The sequence below is a fragment of the Scylla paramamosain genome, chromosome 2 (assembly GCF_035594125.1).
Source record: "Scylla paramamosain isolate STU-SP2022 chromosome 2, ASM3559412v1, whole genome shotgun sequence".
Lineage (NCBI taxonomy): Eukaryota > Metazoa > Arthropoda > Malacostraca > Decapoda > Portunidae > Scylla > Scylla paramamosain.
In genome coordinates, this window is record NC_087152.1 from 15,104,449 (window position 1) to 15,126,086 (window position 21,638).

The 21,638-nt window shown below is 40.8% G+C and overlaps 2 protein-coding genes across 3 annotated transcripts; both read left to right on the forward strand.

The window, feature by feature from the left end:
- The first annotated feature begins 1,365 nt into the window (after nt 1-1,365).
- LOC135110967 (ionotropic receptor 93a-like) lies at nt 1,366-10,646 on the forward strand. 2 transcript variants are annotated; one of them, XM_064023717.1, is made up of 10 exons: nt 1,366-3,160; nt 3,701-5,412; nt 5,572-5,615; nt 5,844-5,860; nt 6,138-6,358; nt 6,447-6,624; nt 6,753-6,852; nt 7,274-7,403; nt 8,829-8,960; nt 9,882-10,646. In XM_064023717.1, the coding sequence occupies exons 2-9, from the start codon at nt 5,359-5,361 to the stop codon at nt 8,916-8,918; spliced, it is 834 nt and encodes a 277-aa protein (XP_063879787.1). In that variant the 5' UTR covers nt 1,366-3,160; nt 3,701-5,358; the 3' UTR covers nt 8,919-8,960; nt 9,882-10,646. The 2 variants fall into 2 exon arrangements, with proteins under 2 accessions (XP_063879787.1, XP_063879776.1); XM_064023706.1 differs by having other exon boundaries at nt 1,366-2,082; nt 2,256-3,160; nt 5,572-5,860.
- LOC135110963 (probable glutamate receptor) lies at nt 9,670-18,961 on the forward strand. Its single transcript, XM_064023691.1, has 14 exons — nt 9,670-9,704; nt 10,673-10,777; nt 10,955-11,064; nt 11,173-11,274; nt 11,370-11,593; nt 11,716-11,838; nt 12,382-12,540; nt 13,401-13,491; nt 13,649-13,937; nt 14,212-14,432; nt 15,249-15,426; nt 15,575-15,674; nt 16,104-16,233; nt 18,758-18,961. The coding sequence occupies exons 2-14, from the start codon at nt 10,705-10,707 to the stop codon at nt 18,845-18,847; spliced, it is 1,890 nt and encodes a 629-aa protein (XP_063879761.1). The 5' UTR covers nt 9,670-9,704; nt 10,673-10,704; the 3' UTR covers nt 18,848-18,961.
- The last annotated feature ends 2,677 nt before the right edge of the window (nt 18,962-21,638 follow it).

Genomic DNA, 21,638 nt, shown 5'->3' on the forward strand with positions numbered 1-21,638 from the left:
TATGATAATAATGATAATAATAATAATAATAGTAATAATAATAATAATAATAATCATAATGATAATAATAATAATAATAATAATAATAATAATGATAATAATAATAATGATAATAATAATAATAATAATAATAATAATAATAATAATAATAATAATAATAATAATAATAATAATAATAATAATAATAATAATAATAATAATAATAATAATAATAATAATAATAATAATAATAAATATTGATCATAGTAATAGTAATAATTATTATTATTATTACTACTATTGCTATTGTTAATACTGGCATCATAACTCTCGCTACGTTTGAATGAAGTGTGTGTGTGTGTGTGTGTGTGTGTGTGTGTGTGTGTGTGTGTGTGCGTATATCTACGTGTTTTACTATTATTCTTTTGTGTAAATTTTCTCACTTTTTTTTAATTTTCATATTCGCGTTTTAACACTGTGTGATGTGCTTGGTCACGGGCGTGTACACACACACACACACACACACACACACACACACACATTCTCTCTCTCTCTCTCTCTCTCTCTCTCTCTCTCTCTCTCTCTCTCTCTCTCTCTCTTTCTGCATCATATAAAGTGGCTCCGCCCCGTGCCGCGGCTCACTCATCCGCCACTGTCTTGTGGTGCCTAGAACACTGTTCCGTGAGTTTTCTACACTTAAAATTGGAACTGCTTGTAGAAATCAGCACACACACACACACACACACACACACACACACACACACACACACCGTGTAGTATAGTGGTTAGCACACTTGGTTCACAACCAAGAAGCCCCGGGTTCGAATCCCGGGCGCGGCGAGGCAATTGGGCGAGCCTCTGAATGTGTAGCCCCCGTTCACCTAGCAGCAAGTACGGTAGGGGATGTATCCCGAGGGGCTGTGACCTCGCTGTCCCGGTGGTCTCAATCCTACCCAAAGATCGGTCACTGTGAGCTCTGAGCTCTTTCCGTAGAGGAACGGCTGACTGGGCGACCAGCCCAGCCAGCCGTGATTCACCTATGACCGTAGGTGAATCACACACAAACATACACACTTATGTACACGCAACTCTACCCTATAGAAAATGAGCACACACACACACACACACACACACACACGTACACTAAGATTACTGGTATTTTGTTTATTGTCTGAAAGACCTAACACACTATTGTACTTCATTTTGTAGCGGAAATGTCAGTGTTTCATCTCCGAAGACAAACGTGTCTGTACGAGCGGTTGACCTTCCTGTGGCTGTGGTCTGCGGGCATGTCAATGCGGTCAATCGCGCGACGTTCTGGCAGGAGCCGACAAACTGTGCGGCGCTGGTTGGCCTGGTGGCATCAAAATGGACGTATCTTAACGATAAATGAGGTTTGGCAGCAACGCCGGTTCCCTGTTGCAAGCAGGGAAGGTGATGGTGTCCTCTCCAATGCCTTCTCCGCTAGTTACAACACTCTACCCAGAAGTGCATACCCGTGTGCACTAAGGAGTGGCTATTAAAGTGAATAAATCATCATTAAATAGAGTTTTCGATTGTAGTAATTTATAGCGTCACGTTCGAAATCTTGCAAAAATAAGTTATTGGAAGAAGATATTATTCTTTGGAAAGGTATGCAGGTGTTACATAAGAATTCCCAGAGGTTAAACAAGCAGGACAAAGCGTGCAGAAAGTAGACTCTATGGAGTGAGAACGGCAACATGAAAATACGATTGAATTAACTTTGAGAAAACGATCACGTACCTTTTCGGATTCCATTATGTAATTGATGTTAAACTGCTAGAATTATCTCGACGTCTTAGTGGAGTAGGAATATCCCTTGAATTCCTCGTTGATTCCTTCAGACAATCATTTGTACAGAAAAGTATTTTCTGTTGCCAGATTAAATATCATTCTGTGGCTATTTACTGATTTAAATAATTTTGATAGTAAAACACTTGTTTGAAAATACTTCCCAGCCTCTCATTTACCCAACAGAATGCTACATTCCCTCCGCCAGCAGCGACATGATGGTGGCAGCGTTGTTGTATTTTTGGTTCTTGGTGCCCCGTTTCCCTCTGGCATCGACATCTCTGTTGAAGAGTAAGTCTCTCGAGATGTATTGAGTAATAAATTGTGTTCACTTATTCACTGAAATAATTATCATGGATAAATTTTCTCAAACAAAAAATCTTGCCTGTAAATCTCAAATATATTTCCTTTGCACAAGTAATATCTTCAAATGTTACATAAATAACTGTGTTATCCGCACACAGTTGAGGCGGACAGCTGGGAAGAAGGTGCGGCCTTGTCGGTGAAGGAGGTGCTTCAGGCGTCATCGTTAAGTCATGCCTCTCTCATCGTCATAACTGAAACCAGTTTCTCGGTGTGTCTTTGAATAAACTTTTCTTTTTCAATCACTTGGTCTGACTGTCATTGATTTTGTGACCGCCGTTCTTTGCGCGTTGGGTCAATGAGAGACAAGAAACAAACTTTTCAGAGAGACGTCCAGAAGCTTCTCGGAGCCTCACTGGGCGTGGCAATGTTTGAGACACCCTTGAATGGGTCACAGCTCGTTCAGGTGGTCACACGCGCCCGTAAAGTAAGTTTTCGTTTGTGACAGGACGTTTTGATTTTTTTTTCTTTTTGTTATTGTCAGTATTAAAGTGGTTCATTCCTATTTCTTGACCTGGGCCGTTTCCTAACGGGCAGGTGCGGGTGGCGTCGTGGATGGTCGTGGTGGTGGTGGTGAGTGACGACCCAGTCTTTCTAGACGCCTTCGCCCAACAGGCCCGTGAGGGTCGCCTGCTGGTGTGGGCAACAAAACTCATTGTGGTGACCCGTCGCGCGCCGCACCGCCTCCACCTGCTCTACCAGACTCTATCCCTTACCAACTCCCTCCTGCTGCTGGTGGATGGCACGGCAGGGGTGAGCAGGTGTGTGGGTGTGTCTGTGTGGAAGCTCTGCTAAATTTGTTGTCAGCTTGAATTGAACACAACTTTGCTGGTATGTACTGGGATGTTCATAAGCACAACTAAATATGTCAGCGTTTCTTAAGGGCCTCCGTGAAGGCAGTGCTGCCTTTTCAAAGTCCCAGCCACGTAGCGCTGTGGAGAGCGTCCTGGACGGTAGGCCACGGTCTGCAATTGAGTCAGCCGCTGTTCTGGGATAAGTTTAACAAGTGAGCGACAGTGTTTATTGTTTAATGCATCTTAAAATAATGTATATAAGTATATACGTAGATGGAAACAGTCTACAAGAGGAGTGCGATAATCTCCTTTAAGATTTTGACAAGTAATTCGTTAGATGCAGTTTTGTCTTCTTCGAAAAGTACACCTGTCACAGAGTTACTGGTGATGATTTCTGCATCAGTTTTTCACCACAAAAAAAAAAAAAAAAAAAAAATTAAAGTCCAGTTTATTGTATGTCCTAGCGCTTTCTGAGTACCTCCATAATTGTTAAATAATGTACTCTATTTTTTATTTCTATGTATCTTTCTATTGTTTATGTGCAGCAAATATATGAAAGAATTACGTCTCTCTCTCTCTCTCTCTCTCTCTCTCTCTCTCTCTCTCTCTCTCTCTCTCTCTCTCTCTCTCTCTCTCTCTCTCTCTCTCTCTCGTTTTGCTAAGATTTTAAAATGGAAAGAAATTTTTGGGAAGTATTCAAAACACGTTTATTTATAGTTTTTCTTCTTTTGGGTCTTGCGTTCTTTTCACAGGTTTTCTAAGGAAACATATTTGATAGTGGCAATGGAATCTAACGAAAGGAACACAGTAGTGATGGTTCCAGACTCGACGGCCCCAGGTGGTGAAAGGCCAGTGTTTAAGGGCTACATGAACACCGCCGTTGAGTATCTGGCGCAAGGACTTAACTTCTCGTAAGCCGGCATAAGAGCATTAGACAGCTGGAAGAAACCATAATGGTAACACGTGGCTGTTCCTGTATGAAACATGCTTACCTGTTTTTATCTATCATCTTCATCCTCCTCATCATCTATCCTCTAACTTCTACGTATGTGACTGCTTCATTTTTATTTGTTAGAACCGAATTATTTCTTCTTGTGTCTTGCAAGATTACCTGCTTTTAAAAGATGCTTTGGACTAAATTTATAACGTCCTCTATATCACTATTCCCCATTATCAGGTTTCAGTCGATGTTCCTAAAATTAGAATCCCAACACACATACTTGATTACATCTGCCTGCGCTATTTGTCTCCTGCTTTAAAAGAATAGAACTTTCTTTTGTAGTGTTTGGTGGTCTATACGTTAAGCCTAATAACATTATGTTCCTTTCTTGATATAATCGCATATCGAGTGTTATTTATTATTATGCTACTGTTAACACAACATTGGATTGTACCACTTACTTTAAGTGCTACGCCGCCTCTTCTACTTTCTTCCCTGTTCTTATAGAATAATGAGTAACCCTCTATCTGAATCACTGAATGAAATGTTTGTTTTTTTTTTTCTGATATTTTTTACCTATTTGCTGTTACTTCAGTATCACCAAAGTTTTTCTACTCTATACATGACATTCTTTTCAGCAAGTCTTTTGTATTTAAAATACTCCTATTGTTCACGTAATAATTTTTTTTTTTTTTTATGTAGGAGGAACACTGGCCAAGGGCAACAAAAAATCCAATAAAAAAAAAAAAAAGCTCTCTGAGATGGCAGTCCCATAAAAGGGTCCAAAGCGGTAGTAAAAAAATGAAGGATGTGTGTCTTGAAACCTCCCTTTTGAAGGAATTCAAGTCATAGGAAGGTAGAAATACAGAAGCAGGCAGGGAGTTCCAGAGTTTACCAAAGAAAGGGATGAATGATTGAGAAAACTGGTTAACTCTTGGAATAGAGAGGTGGATATAATAGGGGTGAGAGAAAGAAGAAAGTCTTGTGCAGCGAGGCCACGGGAGGAGGGGAGGCCTGCAGTTAGCAAGATTAGAAGAGCAGTTAGCATGAAAATAACGGTAGAAGACATCTAAAGATGCAACATTGCGGCGATAAGAGAGAGGCTGAAGACAGAGGAGAGAAGCTGATCAGACGAAAAGCTTTTGATTTCACAAAAATGTATGATCTGTTTCTTGCCTTCGTGTTACTACATTCATCTCTTGAGTTAAGTAATTTTTCTACCCTTTCTTTTTTAAGTCCCCTTCTCCTTTTCGACCAAAGAAAGAAAAAAAAAGAGTGAAGTTTGGAAGAATGAATACCCCATGAGAGATTTCTTTAAAGATATCAAGAAACTGAAAAAAATGAATACTTACAGTAATCAACCAATTATGGTTCTTGAAGTATTTTGGAAGAACGCTTATAACAGTATTTATTGTTGGTCTGCATCCAAACAGATACACGTTTAGGCGGCCACCGGATGGTGTGTGGGGAATGAAGCTCAAGAATGGCTCTGTGATCGGCATGGTGGGACAAGTCCACAGGGAGGTACTGCTTGTCACACATACGCACTGTCTGTGTAATGCTTTTGTTTATGGAAATAATTTTCAAGGCAGGTTTTGGGTAGAGGGGAGATGGAAAGATGGGGTAGAGGTAGTGGAAAAAAAACAGAGGATGAATTGGCAATGTCTCTCTGGTGTGTTACAGGAAGTGAATATGGCTCTGGGACCTTTCGCTATCAACGCCGCCAGGTACGAAGCTGTTGATTTTACTTGGCCGGTTGAGTACATGTCTGTCAAGGTGTTCGCTGGCCGGAAGACTCCCGAAATAGATCCGTGGGGTTTTTTGCTGCCCCTCGGCCCCTGGGTGTGGGCGATGGTACTCGCCTTCCTCCTTCTGCTTGCTCTCGTTTTCTTCCTTCTCTCATCCAAGTTCTCCCCGCATGACCCAACCTCGAAAAATCTTCTCTCTTTCACCAGCATTATGCTTCGCCAGTGTGAGAACTTCATCGTTAATTTATAGAATTATATAAATTGTTCTTGCTAATATGAAGAAAGGATCTCTCTTTCGCTTTCTAATGTATTGCAATGATGTGGAGTATCAGCCCAGTCCCCATCCTGATGATGAATAAGTGAATACCTGAAAGCGGCAAGCAAATATTATTCTTTAATGACTCTGCAAGAATAATTTCCATCCAGTTTTCACATTCAATACTGGATTAGTGTTAATAACTCGGTATCCTGCTGAATGGTGTAGCTGTCTTTGGCCGGCAGCCGTGTCTTTGGGTGGCAGCGGGTGGTGGTGGCAGCGCGTGGTGCTGGGCGTGTGGATGCTGATGACCATGGTGCTGACGCGCAGCTATGAGGGCAACCTTATGTCGCTGCTGGCCGTGAGACACGTGCCCCAACCCTACCAGACCCTCAGGGACGTGGTGGACGATCCATCTGTGGTCATGGTCTGGTTTAAACAAGGTGCCACCATGCAAGCGGTTATGGTATGTAAACACACACACACACACACACACATTTTATGTTTTTTTTTTTTTTTCTATTGACTCCAGTCTATAAATGTGTTCCTGTCAGGATTCCACCTCTGGAATCTTGCACGAGGTGAAGGAGAGTGAGAAACAAGGGCGTCTTGCGTTCTTGCATCCAGTGGAGTACGACAGCATCCTGAACGAAATTATAGACCAGAAGAAAGTGATAATTGACTACGACACAATAATAACGGTCCTGAGAATCAACCACTTCTCTCGTACAGGTGGGTCAGTGGAATTATTAAACACACACATGTTTTTTGTAAAAAGAATTATCGTCTTTCTCACCTATTATGAAAAAAAAAAAAAAACAGTCATACATACGAGAACAGTACAAATTCGAGTCTTTCAGGGCGGTGTGACTTCTACATGGGATCTGAGAGTATAATGGCTCACCCTTTTGCACTGATCAGTCAGAAGGACAGTCCCCTCATCCCAGCGATCAACATGCGGTGAGGAATATAAGTATATAATTTTGTTTACGAGCCTGCATTCTTACACAATTTAGCCTCTCATAACGACTACTCCTATGTTTAAAGGCCGTAGAGGTGACTCGTTGTGTTCTCATGAAGCTTTCTCTCTCTTATGATACAGAATCTCCGTTATACTTAAATCGTTTAAACACCCTTGATACATACAGTCAGTTCCAGGAGAGCTTCTCAGAAATTGTTGGAATAAGACGCTGAATCCTTTGAGAATGCGGACCACTGTCTCTCACGAGGAATACAATTTTCTCTGATGCTTACGTATGTTTAATCCTTCTGTGAACATTCTTAAAATGAATATGTGGATGCGATTTTCTGTAAATTTTTCTCATGAAATATCGTTAAGGTTGATTCAGCTGGACTGTGTTATAAATTATCTCTATTGCAGGATAATGTCCATGATAGAAGCTGGACTTTACAACTATTGGAGACTGGACGCTGCTCAGAACTCCAGTTCATGTGAGCGAGAGCCAACCAAGATCACCGTCAGCTCGTCCCTTTCACTCAGGCAGTGCTGGGTAATGCGTCTTGTTGCGATTCGTTAAGACTCTAGTGATAGCGATTCAGGTGGGGGTGTTCATCGATCTCATGTCTGGACAAGTTGAGTATAATGCTTCTTGGTATCGCATTTGTTTTCAAATAGAGTTAGTCAGCAACAACTCGGTTCACTGAGGTGCCGGTCCCGGAAATGAGTCAAAGGCTGTCGTTAAAGATTAAAAATGAGCTTCTTGAAACCTCCCTCTTGAAAGAGTTCGAGTCATAAGAAGGAGGAAATATAGAAAAAAAAAAAAAAAACCACAGGAGGTCGGGTGGTATACAACTAGCAAGATGAGAAGAGCAGTTAACATAAAAGAAGCGGGGGAAGATAACAAGAGATGCAATATTGCGGCGAAGGGAAAGAGGATGAAGACACTTAGAGGACAGAGCTTTTGATTCCGCCCTGTCTAAAAGATTAGTATGAGTGGAACCCTCTCATACATGTGAAACATACTCCATACATGGACGAATAAGGCCCTTGTATAGAGTTAGCTTTGTCCCGGACTCTATCAAAAATTTCGCCAAAATCCTTTAAAAGAGGATGACTCATTAAGGAAAGTGAGAAGATTACCAGTAGAGCGGCTTCGACAGAACCCAATACTTACGATCATATAGAGGGTTGTGAAGTGATAGATGTTCCAGAATTTTGCTGTTGAGGATAGTTTAAAAAAAACTTTAGAGGGGCAGGAAATTAAAGCTCCACTACGGTAGTTTGAGGAACTAGAACAGTCACATTTTTTTAAGAACAGGCTGAATGAAGGCAAGCTACCAGCAAGAAGGAGAGGTAGATATTGATAGACAGAGTTGGAAGAGTTTGACTAGTCAAGGTGCAAGCACAGAGACACAGTTTCAGAGAACAATAGGAGAGACCCTATCAGGTCCATAAGGCTTCCGATTCTTAAGGTTAGCGAGGGCATGGAAAACATAAATGCGAAAAATCTTAATGGGAGGTATGAAGTAGTCGGAGGGAGGAGGAGAGGGAGGAACAAACCCTGAATCATTCAAGGTAGTGTTTTAGCAAAAGTTTGAGTGAAGAGTTCAGCTTTAGAAATAGATGAGATGGCTGTGGTGCCTTCATGATGAAATAAAGGACAGAAAGATGAAGAAGAAAAGTTATTGGATATGTTTTTGGCTAGGTGCCAGAAATCATGAGGGGAGTTATAGTTTGAAAGATTTTGACACTTTCTGTAAATGAAGGAGCTTTTGGCTGGTTGGAGAAAAGACTTGGCATGATTCCGGACATAAACATAAAGTCTCCGATGCTAAAATTATATCTATTATGCAAATATTCTTGCATAAATTTTTAGGAAACATATTAGTACGCTGTTTAGCCAGCTAATATGTATTGACCTCGGCTAATGATATGATAGACAGGGTTAACAAGACTGAATCGTTTTCTCTCTCAGGCCATGGTCGTGGTGCTAACGGTTGGCCTGAACGTCGGTCTGGTAATGCTCTGCCTGGAAGTGGTACTCGCTGCAGTCTTGGCTCGCTGACTCCTGTAAATCTAAGCCTCAGCCTGCATGGACGACTCGTATGTGCGTGTTGAAAATAATGTTACTGCTATAAACGTTATTTGTTACCAAAATAAAGCCTGATTAATTGATTGATTTCATGTTTGTATAAGTACTTGTTTTGTTATGTTGTTGTTTTTGTTATTTTTGCTGTTGTTGTTGTTTTTGTTCTTGTTATTGTTATTATTACTACAATTCTCCTCCTCCTCCTCCTCCTTTTTTTCTGCTTCATCTTGTGATGATGATGATGATGATGATGATAATAATAATAATAATAATAATAATGATAATAATAATAATAATAATAATAATAATAATAATAATAATAATGATAATAATAACAATAATAATAATTAATAATAATAAAATTATTATTACTATTACTATTACTATTATTATTACTACTACCATTGCTATTATTAATGTTGGCATCATTATTCTCACTACGTTTAAATGAAGTGTGTGTGTGTGTGTGTGTGTGTGTGTGTGTGTGTGTGTATAAAGTTTCTTTCTTTTTTTAGATTTTCATATTTACATTTTAACACTTATGTGCTTGGTCACACACACACACACACACACACACACACACACACACACACACACACACACAGACACACACACACTTATACTCTCTCTCTCTCTCTCTCTCTCTCTCTCTCTCTCTCTCTCTCTCTCTCTCTCTCTCTCTCTGCATCGTATAAAGTGGCTGCGCCCCGTGCCGCGGTTCACTCATCCGCCACTATCTTGTGCTGCCTAGAACTCTGCTCCGTGAGTTTTCTACACTTAAAATCAAGCAACTGCTTGTAGAAATCAAATCAGCACACACACACACACACACACACACACACACACACACATACACACACATTGCACGTACACTAAAATTATTGGTATCTTGTTTTAGTGTCTGAAAGACCTAATACACTATCGTACTTCATTTTGTAGCGGAAATGTCAGTGTTTCATCTCCGAAGACAAACGTGTCTGTACGAGCGGTTGACCTTCCTGTGGCTGTGGTCTGCGGGCATGTCAATGCGATCAATCGCGCGGCGTTCTGGCAGAAGCCCACAGACTGTGCGGCGCTGGCTGGCCTGGTGGCATCAAAATGGACGCATCTTAACGATAATTGGGGTTCGTCAGCAACGCCTGTTCCCTGTTGCAAGCAGGGAAGGTAATGGTATCCCCTCCAGTGCGAGGACAGACGCCATCACCACCAGTTACAACACTCTATCCAGAAGTGCATACCCGTGTATAGTAAGGAATGCCTATTGAAGTGAATAAACCATTCTTGAATTGGGTTTTCGTTTAGAGTAATTTGTTGCGTCACGTTTCAAAATCTGACATAAAAAATTACTGGAAAAATGTATATTTCTTTGCAAAGGTATGCAGGTGGTAAATAAGAATTCCCAGAGGTTAGACAAGCAGAGAAAAAGTGCAGAAAGTAGACTGTAAGGAGTGCAAACGGCAACAAGAAAATACAATTGAATTAGCTTTGAGAAAACAATCATGTACCTTTTCGAATACCTTTATGTAATTCATGTTAAACTAATATGTCACCTTGACGTTTTCTTAGTGGAGTAGGAATATAACTTGAATCCCTCGTTAATAGCGTCCTTCAGACAACCTTTTACATAGAAAAGTATTTTCTGTCAAGAGATTAAATATTACTGATTTAATTCATTTTGATAATAAATTACTTGTCTGAAAATGCTTCCCAGCGTCTCACTTACCCAACAGAATGCTACATTCCCTCCGCCAGCAGCGATACCATGGTGGCAGTGCTGTTGTATTTCTGGTTCTTGGTGTCCCGTCTCCCTCTGGCATCGACAGCTCTGTTGAAGAGTAAGTCTCTCGAAAAGTATTGAGTAAATAATTGTGTTCACTTATTCAGTGAGATAATTATCATGGATAAATCTTATTAGACAAAAAAATCTTTCCTGTACATCTCAAGTATGCTTCCTTTCCACAAGTAATAACTTCAGATGTTAGATTAACAACTGTGTTGTTCTCTGCACACAGTTGAGGCGGACAGCTGGGAGGCGGGTGCTGCCTTGTCGGTGAGGGAGGTACTTCAGGCGTCATCATTAAGTCATGCATCTCTTATCGTCATAACTGAAACCAGTTTCTCGGTATGGCTTTTAATTGTCTTTTTCTTCACTTGGTCTGACAATCATTAATTTTGTAACCGCTGTTCTTTACACGTTGGGTCAATGAGAGACAAGAAACAAACTTTTCAGAGAGACGTCCAGACGTTCCTCGGAACCTCAAGGGGCGTGGCGATGTTTAAGACACCCTTGAATGGGTCACAGCTCGTTCAGGTGGTCACACGCGCCCGTAAAGTAAGTTTCCGTCTGGGAGAGTCCGTTTGTTGTTATTGTTGGTATTAAAGCATTTCATTCCTATCTCTTGACCTGAGCCATATGGTCGCGGACAGGTGCGGGTTGCGTCGTGGATGGTCGTGGTGGTGGTGTTGAGTGACCACCCAGTCTTCCTGGCCGCCTTCGCCCAACAGGCCCGTGAGGGTCGCCTGCTGGTGTGGGCAACAAAGCTCATTGTGGTGACCCGCCGCGCGTCGCACCGCCTCCACCCGCTCCACCAGACTCTCGCCCTTACCAACTCCCTCCTGCTGCTGGTGGATGGCACGGCAGGGGTGAGCAGGTGTGTGGGTGTGTCTGTGTGGAAGCTCTGCTGAATTTGTTGTCAGCTCGTATTGAACACAACTTTGCTGGTATGTGTTGGGATGCTCATAAGCACAACTAAACATGTCAGCGTTTCTTAAGGGCCTCCGTGAAGGCAGTGCTGCCTTTCCAAAGTCCCAGCGACGCAGTGTTGTGGAGAGCGTCTTGGACGGTGGGCCACGGTCTGCAATTGAGTCAGCCGCTGTTCTGGGATAAATTTAACAAGTGAGTGACCGTGTTTATTGTTTAATGCATCTTAAAATGTTGTGTATAAGTATATACATAGATGGAAACACACTCTACTAGAGGGGTGCGAAAATTTCCATTAAGATTTTGACAAATAATTCATGAGACGTAATCATTTGTTCTTCGAGAAATACACCTGTCAGAGACTTACTGGGGTTGATTTGTGCATTAGTATTGCACTACAAAATATTACTAACGTTCAGTTTCATTGTAAGTCCTCGTGCTTTCAGAGTTTCTCCGTAACTGTTAAATAATCTACTCTGGATTTTTAATTTCTTATGTGTCTTCCTACTGTTTAGGTGGAGGAAGTATATTAAACATTTACGTCTCTCTCTCTCTCTCTCTCTCTCTCTCTCTCTCTCTCTCTCTCTCTCTCTCTCTCTCTCTCTCTCTCTCTCTCTCTCTCTCTCTCTCTCTCTGTAGTTTTGCTAAGATTTCAAAATGAAAAGAAATTTTGGGGAATTATTCGAAACATGTTTATCTATAGTTTTTTTTCTTTTCAGTCTTTCGATCTCTTCACAGGTTTTCTAAGGAAACAAATTTAATAGTTGCAATGGAATCTAACGAAAGGCACACAGTAGTGATGGTTCCAGACCCGACGGCCCCAGGTGGTGAAAGGCCAGTTTTTAAGGGCTACATGAACACCGTCGCTGATTATCTGGCACAAGGACTTAACTTTTCGTAAGTCGATTAAATCTTAACGGCATAAGAGCATTAGACAGCTGGAAGAAACCATAAGGGTAACACGTGACATGTCCTGTATGAAACATGCTTATCATCTTTATCCTCCTCATCATCTTTTTCTCTAACTTCTATGTGTGTGATTGCTTTATTTTTATTCGTAAGAACTGAACTATTTCTTGTGGGTTGCAAGATTACCTGCTTTAAAACGATGCTCCGGATTAAATTTAGAAAGTCCTCTATATCACTATTCTCCATTATCAGGTTTCTACCGATGTTTTTAAAATTAAAATCTTAACACACATACTTGATTACCTCTGCCTGCTATTTTATCTACTGCTATAGAAGAATAGAACTTTCTTTTGTGGTATTTGCTGTTTCATATATTAATTCTAATAATACTGTGTTCCATCCTTGACATAATAGTATATCGACTGTGTTATCTATTATTATGCTACTGTTAACACAACATTGGATACTTAAAGCATATACGCCGCCTGTTCTATCTTCCCTGTTCTTGTAGAATAATAAGCAACTCTCTATGTGAGTTTTGTGTTTAAAATACTCCTACGGTTCGCGTAGCAAATGTTTAATTTATTCCTTGCCTTCGCGCTGCTACGTTTTTCTTGAGTTAACAAATTTTTCTAACCGTTATTCCTTTATGTCTCCCTCTCCCTTTTGACTATAAAAAAGAAAAAAAAATTGTCGTTTTGAATAGAATGAATACCTCACGAGAGACTTCCTTAAAGATACCAAGAAACTAACAAATGAATAGTTAAAATATTGAAACAATTATACTGCTTGAAATATTATGGAAGAACGCTGATAACAATGTTTGTTGCTTGTCTGCATCCAAACAGATACACTTTTAGGCGGCCACCAGATGGTGTGTGGGGAATGAAGCTCAAGAACGGCTCTGTGATCGGCATGGTGGGCCAAGTCTACAGGGAGGTACTGCTTGTCCCACACACATTGTCCGTGTAATGTTTTTTTATTAATGGAAATAGTTTGTAAGGCAGGATTTAGGTAGTGGGAGATGGGAAGACGGGGTAAAGGTAATGGAAAAAAACAGAGGATGAATCGGCAATGTCTCTCTGGTGTGTTACAGGAAGCGAATATGGCTCTGGGACCTTTCGCTATCAACGCCGCCAGGTACGAAGCTATTGATTTCACTTGGCCGATTGTCTACATGCGTGTCAATGTGTTCGCTGGCCGGAAGACTCCCGAAATAGATCCGTGGGGCTTTTTGCTGCCCCTCGGCCCCTGGGTGTGGGCGATGGTGCTCGCCTTCCTCTTTCTGCTGGCTCTCGTTTCCTTTTTTCTCTCATCCAAGTTCTCCCCGTGTGACCCAACCTCGAAAAATCTTCTCTCTTTTACCAGCATTATGCTTCGCCAGTGTGAGAACTTCATCGTTAATTTATAGAATTATATAAATTGTTCTTGTTAATATGTAGAAACGATCTCTCCGTTTTCTAATGCATTGCAATGAAGTAGAGCATTAGCCCCGTTCCCATCCTGATGATGAATAAGTGAATATGTGAAAGCGGCAAACAAATATTATTCGTTAATGACTCTGCAAGAATAATTTCCAGCCAGTTTTCACATTCAATACTGGATTATTGTTAACAAGTCGGCATCCTGCTGAATGGTGTGGCTGTCTTTGGCCGGCAGCCGTGTCTTTGGGTGGCAGCGGGTGGTGGTGGCAGCGCGTGGTGCTGGGCGTGTGGATGCTGATGACCATGGTGCTGACGCGCAGCTATGAGGGCAACCTTATGTCGCTGCTGGCCGTGAGACACGTGGCCCAACCCTACCAGACCCTCAGGGACGTGGTGGACGATCCCTCGGTGATCATGGTCTGGTTTAAACAAGGTGCCACCATGCAAGCGGTTATGGTATGTAATCACACACACACACACACACACACACACAGAGAGAGAGGGAGAGAAGGCCTGGCGGTACAGTGGTTAGCGCGCCCGATTACAATTAGGAGGGTCCGTGTTCGAAGCCTGGGCCAGGTCAGAAGTCTTTGGGTGGACTTCTTTGCACTGTAGCCTTTGTTCATCTAGCAATGATTAGGTGCCTCGTGTAAGAAAAGAAAAAAATACACACGCGGGCTTTTTCTGCTAGGTTGATCGGCGCCATCTGGCCTCTAAAGTATCAAATTATAAGGAACTTCCTTTGTCTTAATGTGTGTTTAAGATGTAGTATGTACGTTAGTATGTAAGTTGATGTGTAACATTTTGATTTTCTGCTGTAAGGTTGCAAAATTGCTAACCAGATAATAATAATAATAATTATTATTATTAATGTTATTACGTATTCATAAAGACACAAACACACACACACACACACACACACACACACACAGAAATATGCTGCCGCCTGACGCGCCTCGCCCTACCCGTGCCACCAGACACCACAATAAGATAAGGCCCCTAAAGGCGCCACGTACGGACCGGTACAGACTCAGTGCGATTCCCACCATGGTGCGAGCCATCAATCAATAGTCTCTTCTAGATTTGACTTACCTTTAGGATTAATGTCAAGTATTTCCCCACCCCCAATGTACATTTTCAGTTTGTTGACTGCCTAAAGAATAAACCGTTTATTATTATTATTATTATTATTATTATTATTATTATTACACACATACGGTTTTTTTTTTTTCTATTTCTCTTGGCTACAGTCTATAAATGTGTCTCTGGCAGGATTCCACCTCTGGAATCTTGCACGAGGTGAAGGAGAGTGAGAAACAAGGGCGTCTTACGTTTTTGACTCCATTCGAGTACGAGAGCATCCTGAACGAGATTATAGACCAGAAGAAAGTGATAATTGACTACGACACAATATCATCGGTCCTGAAAACCAACTACTTCTCTCGTACAGGTGAGTCAGGGGTAACTATGAAACATACACATGTTTTGGTGAGAAGAATTATCGTCTTTCTCCCTTATTATGCAAAGAATCACCTATTATACAAAAAAAAAAAAAAAATGTCATAAAAACTAGAGCAGTACAACTTCGAGTTTTTCAGGGCGGTGTGACTTCTACGTGGGATCTGAAACCATAATGTCTAATCCTCTGGGCTTTATCAGCCAGAAGGACAGTCCCCTCATTCCAGCGATGAATGTGCGGTGAGGAATGTAACTTTCGCAAAATCTGTAATTGTTTACTAACCTGCATTCTTACACAATTTAGTCTCTCATAACGACTACTCCTATGTTTAAAGGCCGTAGAGGTGACTCGTTGTGTTCTCATGAAGCTTTCTCTCTCTTATGATACAGAATCTCCATTATACTTAAATCGTTTAAACACCCTTGATACATACAGTCAGTTCCAGGAAAGCTTCTCAGAAATTGTTGGAATAAGACGCTGAATCCTTTGTGAATGCGGACCACTGTCTCTCACGAGGAATATAATTTTCTGTGATACTTACGTATGTTTAATTCTTCTGTGAACATTCTTAAAATGAATATGTGGATGCGATTTTCTGTAAATTTTTCTCATGAAACATCGTTAAGGTTGATTCAGTTGGACTGTGTTATAAATTATCTCTATTGCAGGATAATGTCCATGATAGAAGCTGGACTTTACAACTATTGGAGACTGGACGCTGCTCAAAACTCCAGTTCATGTGAGCGAGAGCCAACCAAGATCACCGTCAGCTCGTCCCTTTCACTCAGGCAGTGCTGGGTAATGCGTCTTGTTGCGATTCGTTAAGATTCTAGTGATAGCGATTCAGGTGGGGGTGTTCATCGATCTCATGTCTGGACAGGTTGAGTATGATGCTTCTTGGTATCGCACTTGTGTTCAGAAAGAGCTAGTCAGTAATATGTTGTTCGTAATAGAGGTGGAGGATTACTTAGTAACTCAGGCAGCTGCCTTGTACCCTTGAGGGGTATCGGCCAATGTCAAGAAAATTACAACACTGAGGTGCTGGTTCCCAAACAGAATCAAAATCGGTAGTCAAAAATTATAATATAATTGTTTTAAAACCTTCCTATTGAAAGAATTTATCTTGAAAACTCCCTTTAGAAAGAGTTCAAGTCATCGGAAGGAGGAAATACAGAAAAAAAAGACATTTTTGTGCAGCGAGGCCGCGGGAGGAATGGAAGCATGCAGTTAGTAAGATCAGAAGAGCAGTTAACATGAAAATAGCGGTAGAAGATAACAAGAGATGCAACATTGCGGCGATGAGAAAGAGGCTGAAGACAATCAGTTAGAGGAGGAAAAGTGATAAGACTAAAAGCTTTTGATTCCACCCTGTCTAAAAGAGCAGTATGAGTGGAACCACCCCCATACATTTGAAACATATTCCATACAATGACGGATAAGGCCCCTACGTAGAGTTAGCAGATGTGGGGGTGAGAAAAAACTGACGGAGACGACACAGATTGCCTGACTTCATAGATGCTGTTTTAGTTGGTAAGGAGATGTGAAGTTTCCAGTTTAGATTATAAGTAAAGGACAATCCGAGGATATTCAGTGTAAAAGAGAGACAGTTGAATGCCACTGAAGAGGAGATAATTATGCGGAAGGTTGTGTCGAATTGATAGATGGAGGAATTGAGTTTTTGAGGCACTGAACAATACTAAATTTCTCTGCCTCAATCAGTAATTTTAGAGATGTCAAAAGTCAGGACTTCTACGAAAATACGTGGAAAAGTGCAGTGTGGTATCATCAGCGCAGGACTGGATAGGACAAGAAATTTGGTTTATATCATTGGTGAATAACAGAAAGAGAGTGGATGACAGGACAGAATCCCGAGGAACACCAGTGTTAATAGATATAGGAGAAGAACAGTGACCGTCTACCACAGCAGCAATAGAACGGTCAGAAAGGAAACTTGAGATAATATTACAGGGAGAGAAGGATAGAAGATTTTGGAGGGTACTTCGGACACCAAAGCTTTGTGCCAGGTTCTATCAAAGGCTTTTGGTATGTCTAAGGGAACAGCAAAGCTTCATCAAAATCCCTAAAAGACGATGACGAAGATTCAGTAAGGAAAGCCAGATCATCAGTAGAGTATCTTTGACAGAATCTATACTGGCGATCAGATGGAAGGTTGTGAAGCGATAGATGTTTAAGAATCTGCCTGTTGAGGATAGATTAAAAATCTTTAGACAGGCAGGAATTTGAAATAACAGGACGGTAGTTTATGGAACTAGAACAGTCACCCTTTTTAGGAATATATGAATGTAAGCAAACTTCTAGGAAGAAGGAAAGGTAGATATTGGTAAACAGAGTTGGAAAAGTTTGACTAGGCTAGGTGCAAGCACGGAGACACAGTTTCGGAGAACAATAAGAGGAACCCCATCAAGTCCATAAGGCTTCCGAGTCTTAAAGCTAGCGAGGGCATGGAAAACATCACTACGAAGGGTAGAGGAGAGGGAGAAACAAGCCCTGAATCATCCAAGGTAGAGTTTTTAGCTAAGGTATGAGCGAAGAGTTCAGCTTTAGAAATAGATGAGATGGCAGTGGTGCCATCAGGTTGGAATAAAGGACGGAAAGGTGAAGAAACAAAGTTATTGGAGATGTGTTTGGTTAAGTGCCAGAAGTCACGAGGGGAGTTAGAAGTTGAAAGATTTTGACACTTTCTATTAATGAAGAAGATTTTGGCCAGTTGGAGAACAGACTTGGCATTGTTCTGGGCAGAAATATAAGGCGCATGAGATTCTGGTGATTTTGACACTGTTAAAGAAAGAGTGTTTGGCTAGTTAGAGAAAAGACTTGGCATAATCCCGTGGAGAAATATGAAGTCTCAGATGTTAAAATTATGTTTATTATACAAATATTTTTGCATAAATTTTTATCAAACGTGTTAGTACACTGTTTAGCCATCTAATAGATATTGACTATGGGAAATATTGACGATGGTGAAAATTTCGGAGGATGTAAGTTGTTAGTACGAGAAAAAAAATATTTCATTTGTACTGATTGGGACCGAATTAAGATTAAGCAGGGAGTAACACAAGATGCAATGCCTGCTTGTTGCCATAAACGTGTTAGCCTCGATAAGAAGAGGAAGGTAAGACATATAAGAAGAGAAGTGCTATTTCACGAATAAAGTAACAATCTTGAAAACAGAATATGATATACTCTGAATATATATTAAGCTGTTGCACTGTTACAGTAGCAGGGAAGCTCCAACAGTCCTCAGCTGATAATATGATGGACAGGATTAACAAGATTGAAACTGAAACGCTTTCTCTCTCAGGCCATGATGGTAGTGCTAGCGGTTGGCCTGAACGTCGGTTTGGCAACGCTCTGCCTGGAAATCGTGCTCGCTGTCGTCTTGGCTCGCTGACTTTTGTAAATCTGAGCCTCAGCCTGCATGGGTGACTCATGTGTGTATCCAGAAAATTATGTAATTGCTATGAACATTATTTGTTACGAAAATAAAGCGTGATTAAGTGATTGATTTAATGTTTCTATAAGTAATTGTTTTATTAAGTTATTGTTTTGTTATTGTTACCGTTGTTGTTTTGTTCATGGTATTGTTATTAGTATTGCAATTCTCCTCCTCCTCCTCCTCCTCCTCCTCCTCCTCCTCCTCCTCCTCCTCCTCCTCCTTCTTCTTCTTCTTCTTCTTCTTCTTCTTCTTCTTCTTCTCCGTCTTCTTGTTCTTCTTGTTCTTGTTCTTGTTCTTCTTCTTATGATTATTAATAATATACGGGTAATATACCTGAGAGAATGGAGGAGTCTGAATTCATTGTAATACCAAAGAAGGAAGGAGCAGTAGAATGTGGTAAACATCGAACAATAAGTATTATGAGTCAGGTGGCGAAGATTGTACTGAGAGTGATAGATGAGAGGTTGAAGAGAAAAATCGAGGAAACAGTGGACAGAGCACAGTTTGGTTTTAAGAAAGGTAAAGGAACGAGGAATGCAATTTTTGTATTAAGAACCATTATAGACAGAGCCATAGAGAAGCAGAAAGACCTGTTTATGTGCTTTGTTGACTTCGAAAAAGCGTTTGATATGGTACGTCATGAGGTATTGGTGGAGAGGTTGAGAAGGTTTGGTGTAGATACTGCTGATTTAACTTTAATGACCAACCTGTACTGGGGACAGAGAGCTGTGGTGAGAATTGAAGATGAAAAAAGTGACTGAGTTAAAATAGAGAGAGGAGTGAGACAGGGCTATGTGTTGTCACCGGACTTGTTCTCACTTTACTCGCAGGCCGTCATGGATGAAATGGCAGATTTGGAAGGTATTAAGGTGGAAGGAATGAATGTAAATAACATAAGATATGCGGATGATACGGTATTAATTGCGGACACGGAAGAAAACTTACAAAGACTGGTGGATCGAATGGATGAGAAATGTAGGGGAGTTGGATTGAAGATTGACATCGGTAAACCAGAAGTGATGGGAGTGACCAAGAGAAAGGAACAATTGTGGATGAATGTGAATGTAGATGGACAGGTAGTGAAGCAAGTTCGATCATTCAGATACTTGGGAAGTTTGGTGGATGAAGATGGTAGAAGTGATGCGGAAATAAGATCAAGAATTGGAATGGGGAAAACTAATTTTGGACAAATGAGAAGGATACTGACAAGCAGGAATTTGAGCACTAGGATCCGGCTAAGAATTTTGAAGACTTATATATGGTCAGTTATGTTATATGGTTGTGAAACCTGGACTGTTAGTAAGGAAATGAAGAAGAGACTGGAGGCGGTGGAGATGTGGTTCATCAGCAGAATTATGAGGGTCCCGTGGGTGGCAAGAAGGACAAACCAGGAAGTGTTGCAGATGGCCGGCACGACGAGGGAGCTGATGACCACAGTGAAAAGAAGACAGCTTGGGTATCTGGGGCATGTTTTGAGGGAGGATGGTCTTGAAAGAGACTGTCTCTTGGGGATGATCGAGGGGAAGAGAGCACGAGGGAGACAGAGAATGAAGTACATGGATGGAATCAAGGAGATGGTGCGAAGAGAGAAGATGGAAGAAGTAGTGGAGTTGGTTGGAAACAGAAGAGTGTGGCACTCCATTGTCGCCAACGTCACCTGACACGGCACTGCGGCATGGTATGGTATTATTGTTACTATAATGATGATGAAGATGATGATGATGATGATGATGATGACAATAATAATAATAATGATAATAATAATAATAATAATAATAATAATAACAATAATAATAATAATAATAATAATAATAATGCTAATAATAATAATAATAATAATAACAATAATAATGATAATAATAATAATAATAATAATAATAATAATAATAATAATAATAATAATAATAATAATAACTGAGTGAACATTGTGCCGAGCTGTGGAAGGCAATGCATATAAAGATAGTAAACAAGTAACAAGTACATATTTATTTAAAAAAGAGGCCTTTAAAACTATTCACCCAGTAGTAGCAGCAGCAGCAGCAGCAGCAGCAGCAGCAGTAGTAGTAGTAGTAGTAGTAGTAGTAGTAGTAGTAAGAGTAGTAGTAGTAGTAGTAAGAGTAGTAGTAGTAGTAGTAAAAGTAGTAGTAGTAGTAGTAGTAGTAGTAGTAGTAGTAGTAGTAGTAGTAGTACTAGTAGTAGCAGTAGTAGTAGTAGTAGTTGTTGTTGTTGTTGTCGCAGTTGTAGTGGTAATAGTAGTAGCAGTAGCAGTAGTAGTAGTAGTAGTAGTAGTAGTAGTAGTAGTAGTAGTAGTAGTAGTAGTAGTAGTAGTAATAGTAACAGTTTTTGGGAGGAGGCATTTTTTGGAAGGAGGCAGTAGGCACCTGCCAAAACGATAATTAATCCCAGTGAGGTCTAAAGCACTGGATCAGAGGGTGCTGTGAACTTATCATCAAACTCAGCTGTGACCTCACTGAATGTTCCTCTTTGTGTTTCACAATATAAGAGGGCACTCACAGCCTGCCCTCTAAAGACAACTCTCTTACTTCACAGAAAACTACAAGCACCTGATTACACACACACCCTTCACTCAAAATTCAAAATTATCATGGCGACTCCTATACCAGCCTCGGAGTCCCCACCTGGGTAGGGGACCACAAATGTCCCCTGATCGGACTGCTCTTCTGGTATCGACCTTAAGTGTCTTGACATCCTCTCAACTTTTTCTTCATTAACTTCTGTAACATTC